Here is a 19,000-nt window from a genome sequence, read left to right on the forward strand (position 1 = left end):
CCTAGACTCCCCCACTATAGGAAACATCCTTTCCACATCCACTCTATCTGTGTCCTCTGGTCCTAGACTCCCCCACTATAGGAAACGTCCTCTCCACATCCACTCTATCTGTGTCCTCTGGTCCTAGACTCCCCCAATATAGGAAACATCCTCTCCACTCTATCTGTGTCCTCTGGTCCTAGACTCCCCCACTATTGGAAACATCCTCTCCACATCCACTCTGTCTGTGTCCTCTGGTCCTAGACTCCCCCACTATAGGAAACATCCTCTCCACATCCACTCTATCTGTGTCCTCTGGACCCAGACTCCCCCACTATAGGAAACATCCGCTCCACATCCACTCTACCTGTGTCCTCCGGTCCTAGACTCCCCCACTATAAGAAACTTCCTCTCCACATCCACTTTATCTGTGTCCTCTGGTCCTAGACTCCCCCACTATAGGAAACATCCTCTCCACGTCCACTCTATCTGTGTCCTCTGGTCATAGACTCCCCCACTATAGGAAGCATCCTCTCCACATCCACTCTATCTGTGTCCTCTGGTCCTAGACTCCCCCATTATAGGAAATATCGTCTCCACATCCACTCTATCTGTGTCCTCTGGTCCTAGACTCCGCCACTATAAGAAACTTCCTCTCCACATCCACTCTATCTGTGTCCTCTGGTCCTAGACTCCCCAACTATAGGTAACATCCTCTCCACGTCCACTCTATCTGTTTCCTCTGGTCCTAGACTCCCCCACTATAGGAAACATACTCTCCACATCCACTCTATCTGTGTCCTCTGGTCCCAGACTCCCCCACTATAGGATAAGTCCTCTCCACATCCACTCTATCTGCGTCCTCTGGTCCTAGACTCCCCCACTATAGAAAACATCCTCTCCCCATCCACTCTGTCTGTGTCCTCTAGTCCTAGTCTCCCCAACTATAGGAAACATCCTCTCCACATCCACTCAATCTGTGTCCTCTAGTCCTAGACTCCCCCACTACAGGAAACATCCTCTCCACATCCACTCTATCTGTGTCCTCTGGTGCTAGACTCCCCCACTATAGGAAACATCCTCTCCACATCCACCAATCTGTGTCCTCTAGTCCTAGACTCCCCCACTACAGGAAACATCCTCTCCACATCCACTCTATCTGTGTCCTTTGGTCTCAGTCTCCCCCAGTATAGGAAACATCCTCTCCACATCCACTCTATCTGTGTCCTCTTGTCCTAGACTCCCCCACTACAGGAAACATCCTGTCCACATCCACTCTATCTGTGTCCTCTGGTCCTAGACTCCGCCACTATAGAAAACATCCTCTCCACATCCACTCTATCTGTGTCTTCTGGTCTTAGACTCCCCCACTATAGGAAACATCCTCTCCATATCCACTCTATCTGTGTCCTCTGGTCCTAGACTCACCCACTACAGGAAACATCCTCTCCACATCCACTCTATCTGTGTCCTTTGGTCTCAGTCTCCCCCAGTATAGGAAACATCCTCTCCACATCCACTCTATCTGTGTCCTCTTGTCCTAGACTCCCCCACTACAGGAAACATACTCTCCACATCCACTCTATCTGTGTCCTCTGGTCCCAGACTCCCCCACTATAGGATAAGTCCTCTCCACATCCACTCTATCTGTGTCTTCTGGTCTTAGACTCCCCCACTATAGGAAACATCCTCTCCATATCCACTCTATCTGTGTCCTCTGGTCCTAGACTCACCCACTACAGGAAACATCCTCTCCACATCCACTCTATCTGTGTCCTTTGGTCTCAGTCTCCCCCAGTATAGGAAACATCCTCTCCACATCCACTCTATCTGTGTCCTCTTGTCCTAGACTCCCCCACTACAGGAAACATACTCTCCACATCCACTCTATCTGTGTCCTCTGGTCCCAGACTCCCCCACTATAGGATAAGTCCTCTCCACATCCACTCTATCTGCGTCCTCTGGTCCTAGACTCCCCCACTATAGAAAACATCCTCTCCCCATCCACTCTGTCTGTGTCCTCTAGTCCTAGTCTCCCCCACTATAGGAAACATCCTCTCCACATCCACTCAATCTGTGTCCTCTAGTCCTAGACTCCCCCACTACAGGAAACATCCTCTCCACATCCACTCTATCTGTGTCCTCTGGTGCTAGACTCCCCCACTATAGGAAACATCCTCTCCACATCCACCAATCTGTGTCCTCTAGTCCTAGACTCCCCCACTACAGGAAACATCCTCTCCACATCCACTCTATCTGTGTCCTTTGGTCTCAGTCTCCCCCAGTATAGGAAACATCCTCTCCACATCCACTCTATCTGTGTCCTCTTGTCCTAGACTCCCCCACTACAGGAAACATCCTCTCCACATCCACTCTATCTGTGTCCTCTGGTCCTAGACTCCGCCACTATAGAAAACATCCTCTCCACATCCACTCTATCTGTGTCTTCTGGTCTTAGACTCCCCCACTATAGGAAACATCCTCTCCATATCCACTCTATCTGTGTCCTCTGGTCCTAGACTCCCCCACTACAGGAAACATCCTCTCCACATCCACTCTATCTGTGTCCTTTGGTCTCAGTCTCCCCCAGTATAGGAAACATCCTCTCCACATCCACTCTATCTGTGTCCTCTTGTCCTAGACTCCCCCACTACAGGAAACATCCTCTCCACATCCACTCTATCTGTGTCCTTTGGTCTCAGTCTCCCCCAGTATAGGAAACATCCTCTCCACATCCACTCTATCTGTGTCCTCTTGTCCTAGACTCCCCCACTACAGGAAACATCCTCTCCACATCCACTCTATCTGTGTCCTCTGGTCCTAGACTCCGCCACTATAGAAAACATCCTCTCCACATCCACTCTATCTGTGTCTTCTGGTCTTAGACTCCCCCACTATAGGAAACATCCTCTCCATATCCACTCTATCTGTGTCCTCTGGTCCTAGACTCACCCACTATAGGAAGCATCCTCTCCACATCCACTCTATCTGTGTCCTCTAGTCCTAGACTCCCCCACTATAGGAAACATCATCTCCACATCCACTCAATCTGTGTCCTCTAGTCCTAGACTTCCCCACTACAGGAAACATCCTCTCCACATCCACTCTATCTGTGTCCTTTGGTCTCAGTCTCCCCCACTATAGGAAACATCCTCTCCACGTCCACTCTATCTGTGTCCTCTGGTCCTAGACTCCCCCACTATAGGAAACATCCTCTCCACATCCACTCTATCTGTGTCCTCTGGTCCCAGACTCCCCCACTATAGGAAACGTCCTCTCCACATCCACTCTATCTGCGTCCTCTGGTCCTAGACTCCCCCACTATAGGAAACATCCTCTCCACATCCACTCTGTCTGTGTCCTCTAGTCCAAGACTCCCCCACTATAGGAAACATCCTCTCCACATCCACTCAATCTGTGTCCTCTAGTCCTAGACTCCCCCACTACAGGAAACATCCTCTCCACATCCACTCTATCTGTGTCCTCTGGTCCAAGACTCCCCCACTATAGGAAACATCCTCTCCACATCCACTCTATCTGTGTCCTCTGGTCCTGGACTCCCCCACTATAAGAAACTTCCTCTCCACATCCACTCTATCTGTGTCCTCTGGTCCTAGACTGCCACACTATAGGAAACAGCCTCTCCACATCCACTCTATCTGTCTCCTCTGGTCCTAGACTCCCCCACTATAGGAAACATCCTCTCCACATCCACTGTATCTGTGTCCTCTGGTCCCAGACTCCCCTACTATAGGAAACGTCCTCTCCACATCCACTCTATCTGCGTCCTCTGGTCCTAGACTCCCCCAATATAGGAAACATCCTCTCCACTCTATCTGTGTCCTCTGGTCCTAGCCTTCCCCACAATAGGAAACATCCTCTCCACATCCACTCTATCTGTGTCCTCTGGTCCTAGACTCCCCCACTATTGGAAACATCCTCTCCACATCCACTCTGTCTGTGTCCTCTGGTCCTAGACTCCCCCACTATAGGAAACATCCTCTCCACATCCACTCTATCTGTGTCCTCTGGACCCAGACTCCCCCACTATAGGAAACATCCGCTCCACATCCACTCTACCTGTGTCCTCCGGTCCTAGACTCCCCCACTATAGGAAACATCCTCTCCACGTCCACTCTATCTGTGTCCTCTGGTCATAGACTCCCCCACTATAGGAAGCATCCTCTCCACATCCACTCTATCTGTGTCCTTTGGTCAGTCTCCCCCAGTATAGGAAACATCCTCTCCACATCCACTCTATTGTGTCCTCTGGTCCTAGACTCCCCCACTACAGGAAACATCCTCTCCACATCCACTCTATCTGTGTCCTCTGGTCCTAGACTCCCCCACTATAAGAAACTTCCTCTCCACATCCACTCTATCTGTGTCCTCTGGTCCTAGACTGCCCCACTATAGGAAACATCCTCTCCACATCCACTTTATCTGTGTCCTCTGGTCCTAGCCTTCCCCACTATAGGAAACATCCTCTCCACATCCACTCTATCTGCGTCCTCTGGTCCTATACTCCCCCAATATAGGAAACATCCTCTCCACTCTATCTGTGTCCTCTGGTCCTAGACTTCCCCACAATAGGAAACATCCTCTCCACATCCACTCTATCTGTGTCCTCTGGTCCTAGACTCCCCCACTATTGGAAACATCCTCTCCACATCCACTCTGTCTGTGTCCTCTGGTCCTAGACTCCCCCACTATAGGAAACATCCTCTCCACATCCACTCTATCTGTGTCCTCTGGACCCAGACTCCCCCACTATAGGAAACATCCGCTCCACATCCACTCTACCTGTGTCCTCCGGTCCTAGACTCCCCCACTATAAGAAACTTCCTCTCCACATCCACTTAATCTGTGTCCTCTGGTCCTAGACTCCCCCACTATAGGAAACATCCTCTCCACGTCCACTCTATCTGTGTCCTCTGGTCCTAGACTCCCCCACTATAGAAAACATCCTCTTCACATCCACTCTATCTGTGTCCCGTGGTCCTAGACTCCCCCACTATAGGAAACATCCTTTCCACATCCACTCTATCTTTGCCCTCTGGTCCTAGACTCCCCCACTATAGGAAGCATCCTCTCCACATCCACTCTATCTGTGTCCTCTGGTCCTAGACTCCCCCACTACAGGAAACATCCTCTCCACATCCACTCTATCTGTCTCCTCTGGTCCCAGACTCCCCCACTATAGGAAACATCCTCTCCACATCCACTTTATCTGTGTCCTCTGGTCCTAGCCTTCCCCACAATAGGAAACATCCTCTCCACATCCACTTTATCCGTGTCCTCTGGTCCTAGACTCCCCCACTATAGGAAACATCCTCTCCACATCCACTCTATCCGTGTCCTCTGGTCCTAGACTCCCCCACTATAGGAAATATCCTCTCCACATCCACTCTATCTGTGTCCGCTGGTCCTAGACTCCCCCACTATAGGAAACATCCTCTCCACATCCACTCTATCAGTGTCCTCTGGTCTTAGACTCACCCACTATAGGAAGCATCCTCTCCAGATCCACTCTATCTGTGTCCTCTATTCCTAGACTCCCTCACTATAGGAAACATCCTCTCCACATCCACTCAATCTGTGTCCTCTAGTCCTAGACTCCCCCACTACAGGAAACATGCTCTCCACATGCACTCTATCTGTGTCCTTTGGTCTCAGTCTCTCCCACTATAGGAAACATCCTCTCCACATCCACTCTATCTGTGTCCTCTGGTCCTAGACACCGTCACTATAAGAAACATCCTCTTCTCATGCACTCTATCTGTGTCCTCTGGTACGAGACTCCCCCACTATAGGAAACATCCTCTCCACATCCACTCTATCTGTGTCCTCTGGTCCGAGACTCCCCCACTATAGGAAACATCCTCTCCACATCCAATCTATCTGTGTCCCCTGGTCCCAGACTCCCCCACTATAGGAAACATCCTCTCCACATCCACTCTATCTGTGTCCTCTGGTCCTAGACTCCCCCACTATAGGAAATCCTCTCCACATCCACTCTATCTGTGTCCTCTGGTCCTAGACTCCCCCACTATAGGTAACATCCTCTCCACGTCCACTCTATCTGTGTCCTCTGGTCCTAGACTCCCCCACTATAGGAAACATCCTCTCCACATCCACTCTATCTGTGTCCTCTGGTCCCAGACTCCCCCACTATAGGAAACGTCCTCTCCACATCCACTCTATCTGCGTCCTCTGGTCCTAGACTCCCCCACTATAGGAAACATCCTCTCCACATCCACTCTGTCTGTGTCCTCTAGTCCTAGACTCCCCCACTATAGGAAACATCCTCTCCACATCCACTCTGTCTGTGTCCTCTGGTCCTAGACTCTCCCACTATAGGAAACATCCTCTCCACATCCACTCTGTCTGTGTCCTCTGGTCCTAGACTCCCCCACTATAGGAAACATCCTCTCCACATCCACTCAATCTGTGTCCTCTAGTCCTAGACACCCCCACTACAGGAAACATCCTCTCCAGATCCACTCTATCTGTGTCCTTTGGTCTCAGTCTCCCCCAGTATAGGAAACATCCTCTCCACATCCACTCTATCTGCGTCCTCTGGTCCTAGACTCCCCCACTACAGGAAGCATCCTCTCCACATCCACTCTATCTGTGTCCTTTGGTCTCAGTCTCCCCCAGTATAGGAAACGTCCTCTCCACATCCACTCTATCTGCGTCCTCTGGTCCTAGACTCCCCCACTATAGGAAACATCCTCTCCACATCCACTCTGTCTGTGTCCTCTAGTCCTAGACTCCCCCACTATAGGAAACATCCTCTCCACATCCACTCTGTCTGTGTCCTCTGGTCCTAGACTCTCCCACTATAGGAAACATCCTCTCCACATCCACTCTGTCTGTGTCCTCTGGTCCTAGACTCCCCCACTATAGGAAACATCCTCTCCACATCCACTCAATCTGTGTCCTCTAGTCCTAGACTCCCCCACTACAGGAAACATCCTCTCCACATCCACTCTATCTGTGTCCTTTGGTCTCAGTCTCCCCCAGTATAGGAAACATCCTCTCCACATCCACTCTATCTGTGTCCTCTTGTCCTAGACTCCCCCACTACAGGAAACATCCTCTCCACATCCACTCTTTCTGTGTCCTCTGGTCCTAGACTCCGCCACTATAGGAAACATCCTCTCCACATCCACTCTATCTGTGTCCTCTGGTCTTAGACTCCCCCACTATAGGAAACATCCTCTCCACATCCGCTCTATCTGTGTCCTCTGGTCCTAGACTCCCCCACTATAGGAAACATCCTCTCCACATCCGCTCTATCTGTGTCCTCTGGTCCTAGACTCCGCCACTATAAGAAACATCCTCTTCTCATCCACTCTATCTGTGTCCTCTGGTCCGAGACTCCCCCACTATAGGAAACATCCTCTCCACATCCACTCTATCTGTGTCCTCTGGTCCGAGACTCCCCCACTATAGGAAACATCCTCTCCACATCCAATCTATCTGTGTCCCCTGGTCCCAGACTCCCCCACTATAGGAAACATCCTCTCCACATCCACTCTATCTGTGTCCTCTGGTCCTAGACTCCCCCACTATAGGAAATCCTCTCCACATCCACTCTATCTGTCTCCTCTGGTCCTGGACTCCCCCACTATAGGAAACATCCTCTCCACATCCACTCTGTCTGTGTCCTCTGGTCCTAGAATCCCCCACTATAGGAAGCATCCTCTCCACATCCACTCTGTCTGTGTCCTCTGGTCCTAGAATCCCCCACTATAGGAAACATCCTCTCCACATCCACTCTGTCAAGGCCTTTCAATATGTGACAGGTTTCAATGAAATCCCAGTCATTCTTCTAAATTTCAACAACAGTCGCACAGCCATCAACTACTTCTGATACGTTAGCCCCTTCATAGCTGGAATCATTCTCAGAACCTCCTCTGAATCCTCTCCAATGCCAGGACAGCTTTCTTAGATAATGGGTCCAAAACTGCTGAGAATGCTCACATACTCACAATGCCTTGCAAAGGACTCTTGACCTGAAGCACCGTCGGCTTTTCTCTTCCCGTAGATATTTCCTGACCCGCTGAGCTTTTCTCTCGATTTCTGTTTCTGAGTGAGACTGGCAGTTGAATTCTGATTTTGGGCTAGCAGAGACTCGTTGAGCCGAATAACCGGTAACCGTAATTCCACAGCTGCGTAGTAGTAGACTGGGCGTGGCGTCGTACAGAGGGGTATAGATTCATGAGAAGAGGGCGGTGTGTAGGTGGAAAGTGCTGGCGGGGGAAGCTGTTGAGTTTCACAAGGACTGATCAGATCACTTATGGAGTATTGTGAGCAATGTTTAAGCTGGAAGTCTGAATTTCGTTCACCCGAGGGCGGTGAATCTGTGCAACGCATTCCCATTGAGGCCAAGTCATTGGGTATACCTAGAGCAGGCGTTAACAATTCTTGATTAGTTAGGGTGTCAAATGTTACGGGGAGAGGGCACGAGAATGGGGTTGAGAGGGATGATAAGTCAGCCATGATGGAATGGCAGAGTGGACTCGATTGGACGAATGGCCTCATCCTGCCCCTATGTCTTATTGAGGGCTATAAAATCACGAGGGGCACGAGAACCAGAGGGCAGACACTCGGGGGGACAAGGGGAAGATTCGGAAGGGAGCTGAGGGGCGATTTCTGCACGCAGATGGAGGTGGGTTGGGGGAGAGAGCTGCTGGGCAAGGTGGTTGAGGCGGGGAAGTTTCGAAAAGGCATTTGGAAAGTGACCAGGGCCGATGGGTGAGTCTGATTGGGAATCTCAGTCGGATCGATAAACTGGAAAATGCAGGAAAAGCTGTTCCCTGCACGCACGGAATTGCAGAGCCTGTGCCCGGCTTGTTTTAATGTATTGCTGCTCTCCGTCGGGCTGCCTGCACACACAAAGAAGTGATGAATTTTTCATGGTAACCATCTTAATTGCCATATTGATGTAGGTGTCTCTTTGAGAAAACAGAGTTTAAATAATGCAATAGCACTATCAATCAGCTCTTTGTTCCCCGCCATGGAGATATCTGAAGATGTTAGGCGGAGCGCGGTGAGAATGAAGCAGAACACGGCTGGAAACACTTGCACAGACAACCCCTCACATCTGCGGAATTTCTCCCCACTGCGACGGGCCGACGCCAGCGCAACAGGGCCTCACAGAGAGATACGTCACAGGAAAGGGCCCTTCAGCCCATTGGCTCTCTGCTGACCCACAGCACACCGATGCCGAAGCAGGATTTCAGCCTGAAACTTTGACAGTCGCTTCGGCTCGAACCACAGTTTCTCACACACACCCCCAGCAGGTGTTGCTAAGCCTGCATATTTGGGGAGCCCCAAAATACGTTCGTTTGTGAGGCAACGTTACAGATCTATAAATCCCAGGCTAAACTACACTTGAATTACTGCATTCATTTCCGGTCACCTCATTATGGGAAAGATGGCTTTAGAGAGGGTGAGAAGAGATTCACCAGGAGGCTGTTTGGATTAGACAGGGTGCAGAGGATATTCACCAGGATGCTGTCTAGATTAGAGAGGGTGCAGAGGAGATTCATCAGGATGCTGTGTGGATTAGAGAGGGTGCAGAGGAGATTCACCAGGATGCTGTCTAGATTAGAGAGGGTGCAGAGGAGATTTACCAGGATGCTGTCTGGATTAGAGAGGGTGCAGAGGATATTAACCAGGATGCTGTCTAGATTAGAGAGGGTGCAGAGGAGATTTACCAGGATGCTGTCTGGATTAGAGAGGGTGCAGAGGAGATTCACCAGGATGCTGTGTGGATTGGAGAGGGTGCAGGGGAGATTCAGCAGGATGCTGCCTGGATTAGAGAGGGTGCAGAGGAGATTTACCGGGATGCTCCCTGGATTAGAGAGGGTGCAGAGGAGATTTACCAGGATGCTGTCTGGATTACAGAGGGTGCAGAGGAGATTCAGCCGGATGCTGTCTGGATTAGAGAGGGTGCAGAGGAGATTCACCAGGACGTTGCCTCGATTGGAGAGAGTGCGGAGGAGATTCACCAGGATGCTGTCTGGATTAGAGAGGGTGCAGAGGAGATTCACCAGGATGCTGTCTGGATTAGAGAGGGTGCAGAGGAGATTTACCAGGATGCTGTCTGGATTGGAGAGGGTGCAGAGGAGATTTACCAGGATGCTGTCTGGATTACAGAGGGTGCAGAGCAGATTTACCAGAATGCTGCCTGGATTAGAGAGGGTGCAGAGGAGATTCACCAGGATGCTGCCTGGATTAGAGAGGGTGCAGAGGAGATTCACCAGGATGCCGCCTGGATTAGAGAGGGTGCAGAGAAGATTCACCAGGATGCTGTCTGGATTAGAGAGGGTGCAGAGGAGATTCACCGGGATGCTGTCTGGATTGGAGAGGATGCAGAGGAGATTCACCAGGATGCTGTCTGGATTGGAGAGGGCGTGGAGGAGATTCACAGGGATGCTGTCTGGATTAGAGAGGGTGCAGAGGAGATTCACCGGGATGCTGTCTGGATTGGAGAGGGTGCAGAGGAGATTCACCAGGATGCTGTCTGGATTAGAGAGGGTGCAGAGGAGATTCAGCAGGATGCTGCCTGGATTAGAGAGGGTGCAGAGGAGATTTACCAGGATGCTGTCTGGATTGGAGAGGGCGTGGAGGAGATTCTCCGGGATGCTGACTCAATTGGAGAGGGTGACTTACGTAGACAGGTTGAGCGAGCCCGGGTTTTCTTGTTGAAATGCAGGATGGTGGGAGTTGACGATATAAGTGTACATTCATTTTTCTATAGAACTATTTTGCCTTTGCTTTCTTCTGGGCCGTGTCTTTACAAGACGGGTGACCCCAGTCATTATCAACACTCATCAGAGATTGTATGCCTGGCATCAGTGGTCACGTAACCAGGACTTGTGATCTGCACCGGCTGCTCGTACGACCGTCCACCACCTGCTCCCACCTCACCCTGATCGGGGGCTGAGCAGGAGCTACACCTTGCCCGAGGGTGACCTGCAGGCCGGCGGGGGGAAGGAGCCCCTCACACCTCCTTTGGTGGAGAGGCATTTCCACCTCGCCCGAGGGTGACCCGCAGGCCGGCGGGGGGAAGGAGCCCCTCACACCTCCTCTGGTAGAGACACATCTCCACCTCGCCCGAGGGTGACCTGCAGGCCGGCGGAGGGAAGGAGCCCCTCACACCTCCTTTGGTAGAGAGGCATTTCCACCCCGTCACCCTGCCCATGGAGGATGAGAAGAATAGATCAAGTGGACAGTCAGAGATGTTCTCCTTGGGCAGAGAGCATAGTTTTAAAGTGATTGGAGGGAGTATGGGGTGGGAAGGGTTACTGTCCGAGGCATGTTTTTGAAATCAGGAGACTCTCAGTCTGTTACCAGACAATAGACCCTTGACCTCACGATCTACCTCGTTCTGGTCTCGTTCTTGCACCTTATTGTCTACCTGCACAGCACTCTCTCTGTGGTGATCGGGGGTAAGTGGGGGGTGTGTGGAACGTCCTGCCAGGGGTTGTGTGGAGACAGATTAATTAGGGACATTTAAGGTGATCGGGGGTAAGTGGTGGGTGTGTGGGACGTCCTGCCAGGGGTGGTGTAGAGACAGATACATTAGGGACATTTAAGGTGATCGGGGGTAAGTGGGGGGTGTGTGGAACGTCCTGCCAGGGGTGGTGTAGAGACAGATACATTAGGGACAGTTAAGGTGGTCGGGGGTAAGTGGGTGTGTGGAACATCCTGCCAGGGGTGGTGTAGAGACAGATACATTAGGGACATTTAAGGTGATCGGGGGTAAGTGGTGGGTGTGTGGAACGTCCTGCCAGGGGTGGTGTGGAGACAGATACATTAGGGACATTGATGGGACTCTTAGAGATGGATGATAGAAAGTTGGAGGGGTGTGTGGCAGGGAGGGGTTATATTGATCCGAAAGTAGGTTAAAGGGTCGGTACAAAGGGCCTGTGCTGATCTCTGTATCCTCCGTCTGCAGCGTCTTGTGTTTCCTATATTAATCTCAGGTTTTCATCGCCCATCCACCTCAATTCCCCCTCCTACTACACGAGTCTCATTAACCTCCTGTTCCCTCTTGCCCAGCGTGGCGCAGAGGGAGGACCCTACGGCTGTTTCCGGTGATGTGCATAGGGCAGTCACAACATCCGACCCGACACAAATCCCGGTAGACCTCTGCAAAGCTTCTCACAGGAGTGTGAAACCACACAGAAACCAGTCATATGACCATGAGATGGTGAGACGTACAGTCTGAGTTCCAGGGTGCTCACAGTCCTGCAGTAGCTTTACGTATTGCACAGGACTGTAGTGATTTTACGTATCGCACTGTACTGCTGCCACAAATAAAAAACAAATTCCCTGACGTGTGTGAGTGATGATAAACCTGATTCTGATCTGGGTCTCTATTGTGGACTGAGAGTGGGAAGGGGGCAGGGAGAGGGGAATCATGGTTGGGAAAAGGGGAAGGGAGAGGGGAGGGAGCGGGAAGCACCAGAGAGACATTCTGTAATGATCAATAAACCGATTGTTTGGAATGAAGTGACTTTGCCTGGTGTCTCAGGGCTGGGTGGGTCTGTACCCGCCCCTGACACTCCTTCTCTGCCCCCTGTCCCACACCCCTCCCACGGCGCTCCACCCTCACCATTCCCAATATCCTTTGCTCCCGCCAGATTTACAAACTCGCTCTCCGCTCCATGTTGACAAATACAGGAGTGTGTGAAAGTCTCGGGCTCCCTCGCTATATAAATGTGCCTGAGACTTTTGCTCGGTACTTTGCAACAGAATTTGGCAGGTCTGCTTTGCCATTCCATCATGGCAGGTTTATTGCCCCTCTGAAACCCGTTCTTCTGCCTTCGCCCTGCAACCTTTGACAGGCTTGTTCACCTCAAAGTTTACAGGAGGATCGTCCCCCGGTGCTGGGGGCCCAACAGCGAGGGCGTCTCCATACCTTGATGCAGAGGATGTGTGTGCCGGCTTGCACCAGCTCGTCGGCCAGCCTGAGGTAGTAGTCCAGCGTGTACTTGGTCCTGCTGGGGTCGCAGACGTCGCCGGTGTAGGAGATGGCAGCCTCCACGACACCGCCAGCACTTCCCGCTGCCTCCATGCCCAGGATCATATTGGGCAGGAAGTTCAAGGAGTCGAAGACACGGAAAATGTCCATCCCATTCTCCTTTGCCACCTCACAGAACCTGACGGAGAGAGAACGTGGGCATTATTGGCCTGCCCGGCAACGGTACAGCGAAGGAGCAAGCCCTTTCGGTCTGCTACGTCCATGACACCAACGTTACAGAATCTGGCAGTGAACCCTGTCCACGGGGCCAGGGCCTGGGAATACAGGGCCGTAACTCATCGACAGCGGCACCACAGGCACATCGGGTCATAGGGAAAACTGTTGGCACCTTGGCTTTTATAAGTCAGAGCATCGGGTACAGGAGATGTCGAAGTTGGATAAGTGAGGCCTGGTTTGGAGCACTGTGTGCAGTTTTGGTCACATACCTACGGGAAAGCGTACCGAGAATATTTACACGCGTGTGTGCTGGGACTGGAGGTAAAACTTTGGGTCAGAACGTAGAAGATTGAGAGATTTGATAGAGGTATACAAAATTCTGAGGGGTATAGATAGGGTAAATGGAAACAGGCTTTTACCACTGAGGTTGGGTGGGACGGCAACGAGAGGTCATGGGTGAAGGGTGAAAGGTGAAATGTTGATGGGGAACACCAGGGGAAACTTCTTCACTCGGAGGGTGGTGGGAGGGTGGAACGAGCCGCTAGCACGAGTGGTGTCTGAAACTTCGATTTCAACATTTCAGAGATCTTTGGGTGGGAGGGATGCAGAGGGCCATGGTCGTAGAGCACATCGATGGGAGTTGGCAGTTTAAAGGGTTCAGCACGGACTAGATGGGCCAAAGGGCCTGTTTCTGTGCTGTACTTCTCTATGGCTGTATGACTCTACAGCTTGTTATTCTATCTGCCCTGGCACCCATCACTCTCTGTGGGATATAACACTTGCCTGCAGTCTCTAAACTCCTTTGTAAGTACTAAACCCTCCAGTATTTGACTCCTTCGCACTGGGAGAAAGCTCTTCACCCCCTGTCCATGCCACTGATCTTCCTGCCAGCTTTGGTACTCAGAGACAACCATGTTCAACCTCTCCTTGTAGTGAAAGTTCAAAGGAAAATTACCCTAACAGTCCGTGTATGTCTGGGTGGCGTGTTGGAGATGTGTCTCTACCAAAGGAGGTGTGAGGGGCTCCTTCCCCCCGCCGGCCTGCAGGTCACCCTCGGGCGAGGTGGAGATGTGTCTCTACCAGAGGAGGTGTGAGGGGCTCCTTCCCCCCGCCGGCCTGCAGGTCACCCTCGGGCGAGGTGGAGATGTGTCTCTACCAGAGGAGGTGTGAGGGGCTCCTTCCCCCCGCCGGCCTGCAGGTCACCCTCGGGCGAGGTGGAGATGTGTCTCTACCAGAGGAGGTGTGAGGGGCTCCTTCCCCCCGCCGGCCTGCAGGTCACCCTCGGGCGAGGTGTAGCTCCTGCTTAGCCCCCGATCAGGGTGAGGTGAACCCGTGGGAGCAGGTGGTGGACGGTCGTACGAGCAGCCGGTGCAAATCACAAGTCCTGGTTACGTGACCACTGACGCCGGGCAGACAATCCCTGACGAGTATTGATAACGGCTGGGGTCACCCGTCTTGTAAAGACGCAGCCCAGAAGGAGGCAATGGCAAACCAGTTCTGTTGAAGGATCTGCCCAGAGCAGTCGTGGTCATGGAAAGACCGTGATCAGTCTCGTCATACGACACGGCGCGTACCATGACGAGCGGGCGTCACCAGATGCTGCCCTGAGATTTACAGGGCAATTCACAGCAGAACAAAGAGATACGATTGAATCAATGAGAATGGACCGTGAGGCTGGGGAGTGTAACACGAGGGAGCAGGTTGGAGGGGCAGAGTGTGAGGGGTGGTGCTTTCGGGGTTTCAACATTCAGCTGTCATTCACTCTTTGGGGCACTCCTTGTCTTCGTGGATGTTTGCAAAGAAAAATCATTTCAGGATGTATATTGTATACACTTCTCTGACATTGAATGTAGCTTTGAAACCTATCGGACCACATCAAACGAATTACCAGAGAAAGTGGTTGACATGCAATACTGTGTGGAAGTCTGGACACATACACATATCTAGGGTGCCGAAGATTTTTGCACAATACTGCAGTAATTTTATGTATCACACTGTACTGCTGCCACAAAAAAAAAAACAAATTCCCTGACGTGTGTGAGTGATGATAAACCTGATTCTGATCTGGGTCTCTATTGTGGACTGAGAGTGGGAAGGGGGCAGGGAGAGGGGAATCATGGTTGGGAAAAGGGGAAGGGAGAGGGGAGGGAGCGGGAAGCACCAGAGAGACATTCTGTAATGATCAATAAACCAATTGTTTGGAATCAAATAACCTTGCCTGGTGTCTCAGGGCTGGGTGTGTCTGTACCCACCCCTGTCACTCCTTCTCTGCCCCCTGTCCCACACCCCTCCCATGGCGCTCCACCTCACCATTCCCAATATCCTTTGCTCCCACCAGATTTACAAACTTGCTCTCCGCTCCACGTTGACAAATACAGTACTGTGTAAAAGTCCTCGGCGCCCGAGCTATGTATGGGTGCCTGAGACTTTTGCACAGTGCTGTAGATGGAATAAATAAATGAATCTGGCCCTGAGCTGGCCCGTCCTGGGTTTGGGGCCCTGTCTGTGTGCATGACGGTGCAGTGGGAAAGGGCTTGTCTGTGTCCTGCCTTGTTTTGTTACCCTAACAGTTCCTTACATTGCTCTGTCGAATACCGCGGGCACCCCCACCCCACCCTAGAGTGCTTTGGTTCTAAAACGAATGAGGCATTCCACTAACTGCTAACGAATGTATTTGAACTTTGAAAGAGGACGATGCGGTACGATCATGAGAGAGAAACCGCAATGGGCAGCTACTCAAATCAGCGACCTGCGGCCAGTGATCTCTGCTGCTGGCTTAGAGGGGTGAAGGGCTTCAGCCACAGGTGAGTACGCATCCGATTATTTAGGATTTGAAATAAATGCCAGGGCAAGACCACAGACAACTGTGAGATTATCCACTTCCCTGAGCACTTACTGGAACGAGTGAGGCGCTGAGGCTGTGGCTACTGTGGATTTGCTTAATCTGCCGGCTCAGTTCCAAAAGTCTCCAGACCCGAGGAGCTGACGCTGAGTTTAACACCCACACCGGGGGAGCCGACTTCAGGAAGTTAAAAGAACGCAAAATTAAATCGGATCACAAGCACTGCGAGTGTGGAGCTACCACATAATTAGAAAGCACATCTCGATGTTCTCATCAGTCTGGAATCCGGGGAACAGGACGGCCCTTTAGAACTGAGATGAGCAGGAATCACAAACCTCGGGTTGGGCCACGTCTGGGGTATCGTGGACATTTCCGGTCGCCCCACTACAGGAAGGATGTTGGGGCTTAGGAGAGGTTCACCAGGATGCTGCCTGGTTTCGAGGGCCTGTGCTATCACGAGAGGCCGGATAAACTTGCGTTGTTTTCTCTGAGTGCCAAAGGCCGAGGGGAGATCTGATAGAGGTTTATAAGACACCCCCCCCACCCTGGGGTGGGGCATACAGTACTCTGCCCTTCGCACAATACTGCAGTAATTTTGTGTATTGCACTGTATAGTAAAAAAAAACCAAATTCCCTGACGTGTGTGAGTGATGATAAACCTGATTCTGATCCGGGTCTCGATTGTGGACTGAGAGTGGGAAGGGGGCAGGGAGAGGGGAATCATGGTTGGGAAAAGGGGAAGGGAGAGGGGAGGGAGCGGGAAGCACCAGAGGGACATCCTGTAATGATCAATAAACCGATTGTTTGAAATCAATTGACCTTGCCTGGTGTCTCAGGGCTGGGTGTGTCTGTACCCGCCCCTGACACTCCTTCTCTGACCCCTGTCCCACACCCCTCCTGCGGCGCTCCACCCTCACCATTCCCAACATCCTTTGCTCCCGATGGATTTACAAACTCGCTCTCCGCTCTACGTTGACAAATACAGGACTGTGCTAAAACCTTAGGCACCCAATATGTGCCTGAGATTTTTGCACAGGGCTGTGTCTTCTGATGCTCGTTTTGACCCAAAGTAGGGCAATGTTGACCACCCTGGCTATATATATGTCTGAGTTTGTTGCACTGTATTGTAGGTAAAGTAAACAGACAATATCTTTTTCCCAGGGTTGAGATGTCTCATGCCAGAGGGCACATATTCAAGCTGAGAGGGGGTAATTTGAAAGGAAATGTGAGGGGCAAGTTCTTTTTTACACAGGGTGTCTAGAATGATAGTAGAGACAGATACATCGGGGACCTTTCATACCATATCGTATCTGCCTCACCCTCACAATACGTCAGGGAGTCTGTTATCAGACAACGTGCTTGACCCCTGACCTCCCAATCCACCCCATTGTGACCTGGCACCTTTCTGTTTACCTCACTGTCCTTGCTCGGTCGCCGTGGCCTTTATTGCCTGCAGGGGGAAGTCAGCAGGTCAGGGAGGGGGGAGGGTAAACGTTTCACCCCACCGGAGATGCTGTCTGACCTGCTGAGGCTGTTTCTTCACTTTCACAGCCGCCGCTCTGGGTTTCCAGCCGGATATCTCGTATTTACACATAATATTGCACTTGGTTCGTTTGAGCTGGTTCCGGCTCAGTGCTGTGTGTATGAATGTTACAGAAGACAAGCTTTTCACTGCATCTCGGTACCTGGGGCAGTAACAGCCTGCGCGCTGGCCCACCCCCCACCCCTCCCCGCCGTGCGCGGCCTTACTTGTAGACGGCGTTGTCGGGGTAGTTGGTGTAGCCGACGGCGTTGGCACCCCGCAGCAGCATCTGGAACGGGATGTTGGGGATGAGCTCTCGCATCTCCTGCAGCCGCTTCCAGGGGCACTCGTAGAGGAAGCGCATCGCCACGTCGAAGGTCGCACCTACCGGGGGGGCATCGGAGACAGGGTCAGTGCACAGGGTGAAAGCGCCCGCGCCCTCGAGGAACGCTACAGCATCTACTGCTATCCAGAACCATGGTCATCCGGACCCCTACCGCCAAGCTCAAATGTTGCAATTGCCCCTGCTCGTTCCACCCTCTCAGTGAAGGAGATCCCCCTCGTGATCCCCTTAAACTTTTCACCTTTCACCCCTAACCCATGACCTGTAGCTGAAGAACGGCTGCCAGCGTTGACCCGATGGGCAGCCACTGCTGTCGAAACATCTGCCACAAATGGTTCTGTCGCTGTCCTGCCGGGCACTGTGGGAACGTTACACTGGTTTATCGCGGGTATGTTGGTTGTTAAAGCCAACGACATACTTCTGTAACGGCCAACACAACTGAGGGACTGCTGGGTCGCAGCACGTAACCGTCACCACAGATTCTCCACCAACATGTATGTTTCGACGTAGAGAACCGTGACAGACTTAGGCACGCGTGTATAATTATAGCGCGGGTGCCTGAGACTTTTGCACAGGACTGTCGTAATTTTATGTATTGCACTGTACTGTTGTCACAAAAAAAACAAACTTCATGACAGATGTGAGTGATGATAAACCTGATTCTGATTTGGGTCTCTATTGTGGACTGAGAGTGGGAAGAGGGCAGGGGGAGGGGAGAGGGTACCTGTGTCACCCCCTCCACCCCCGACACTCTTTCTCTGCCCCCTGTCCCACACCCCTCCCGCGGCGCTCCACCCTCACCATTCCCAACATCCTTTGCTCCCGACAGATTTACAAACTCGCTCTCCGCTCCACGTTGACAAATACAGGATGTACTGTGCCAGGGTCTCGGGCAGCCGCGCTGTCAGCTGTTTGGACAGGACGTTATATTGAACGAGGTCGCCTCCACTGCTTCCCTGGGCAAAGAGAGTACAGATTCTCGACACTTTCTCTGCACTTTTTCTACCTGCATCAGGAGGATCTTGGTAATGTTACAGCCAGTAACATGGCGCAAGAAATGCCCTCACAGATTGGGGGGCCTGGGCAACGTGGCTG

General features: G+C 51.8%; 1 protein-coding gene across 3 annotated transcripts in view; it reads right to left on the reverse strand.

Annotated features, from left to right (window-relative positions):
• The window catches only part of LOC132383728 (pyruvate carboxylase, mitochondrial-like), a 950,497-nt gene that overhangs the window by 99,536 nt on the left and 831,961 nt on the right, over positions 1-19,000 (reverse strand). For all 3 annotated transcript variants that reach the window (XM_059954922.1, XM_059954921.1, XM_059954923.1), the window contains exons 14-15: positions 17,790-17,946; positions 12,920-13,160 (exon numbers count right to left, since the gene is read on the reverse strand). In XM_059954922.1, the coding sequence (XP_059810905.1) occupies positions 12,920-13,160; positions 17,790-17,946 (398 nt within the window). The remainder of the gene's footprint in view (positions 1-12,919; positions 13,161-17,789; positions 17,947-19,000) is intronic.

This window comes from Hypanus sabinus, chromosome 31 (genome assembly GCF_030144855.1).
Source record: "Hypanus sabinus isolate sHypSab1 chromosome 31, sHypSab1.hap1, whole genome shotgun sequence".
Lineage (NCBI taxonomy): Eukaryota > Metazoa > Chordata > Chondrichthyes > Myliobatiformes > Dasyatidae > Hypanus > Hypanus sabinus.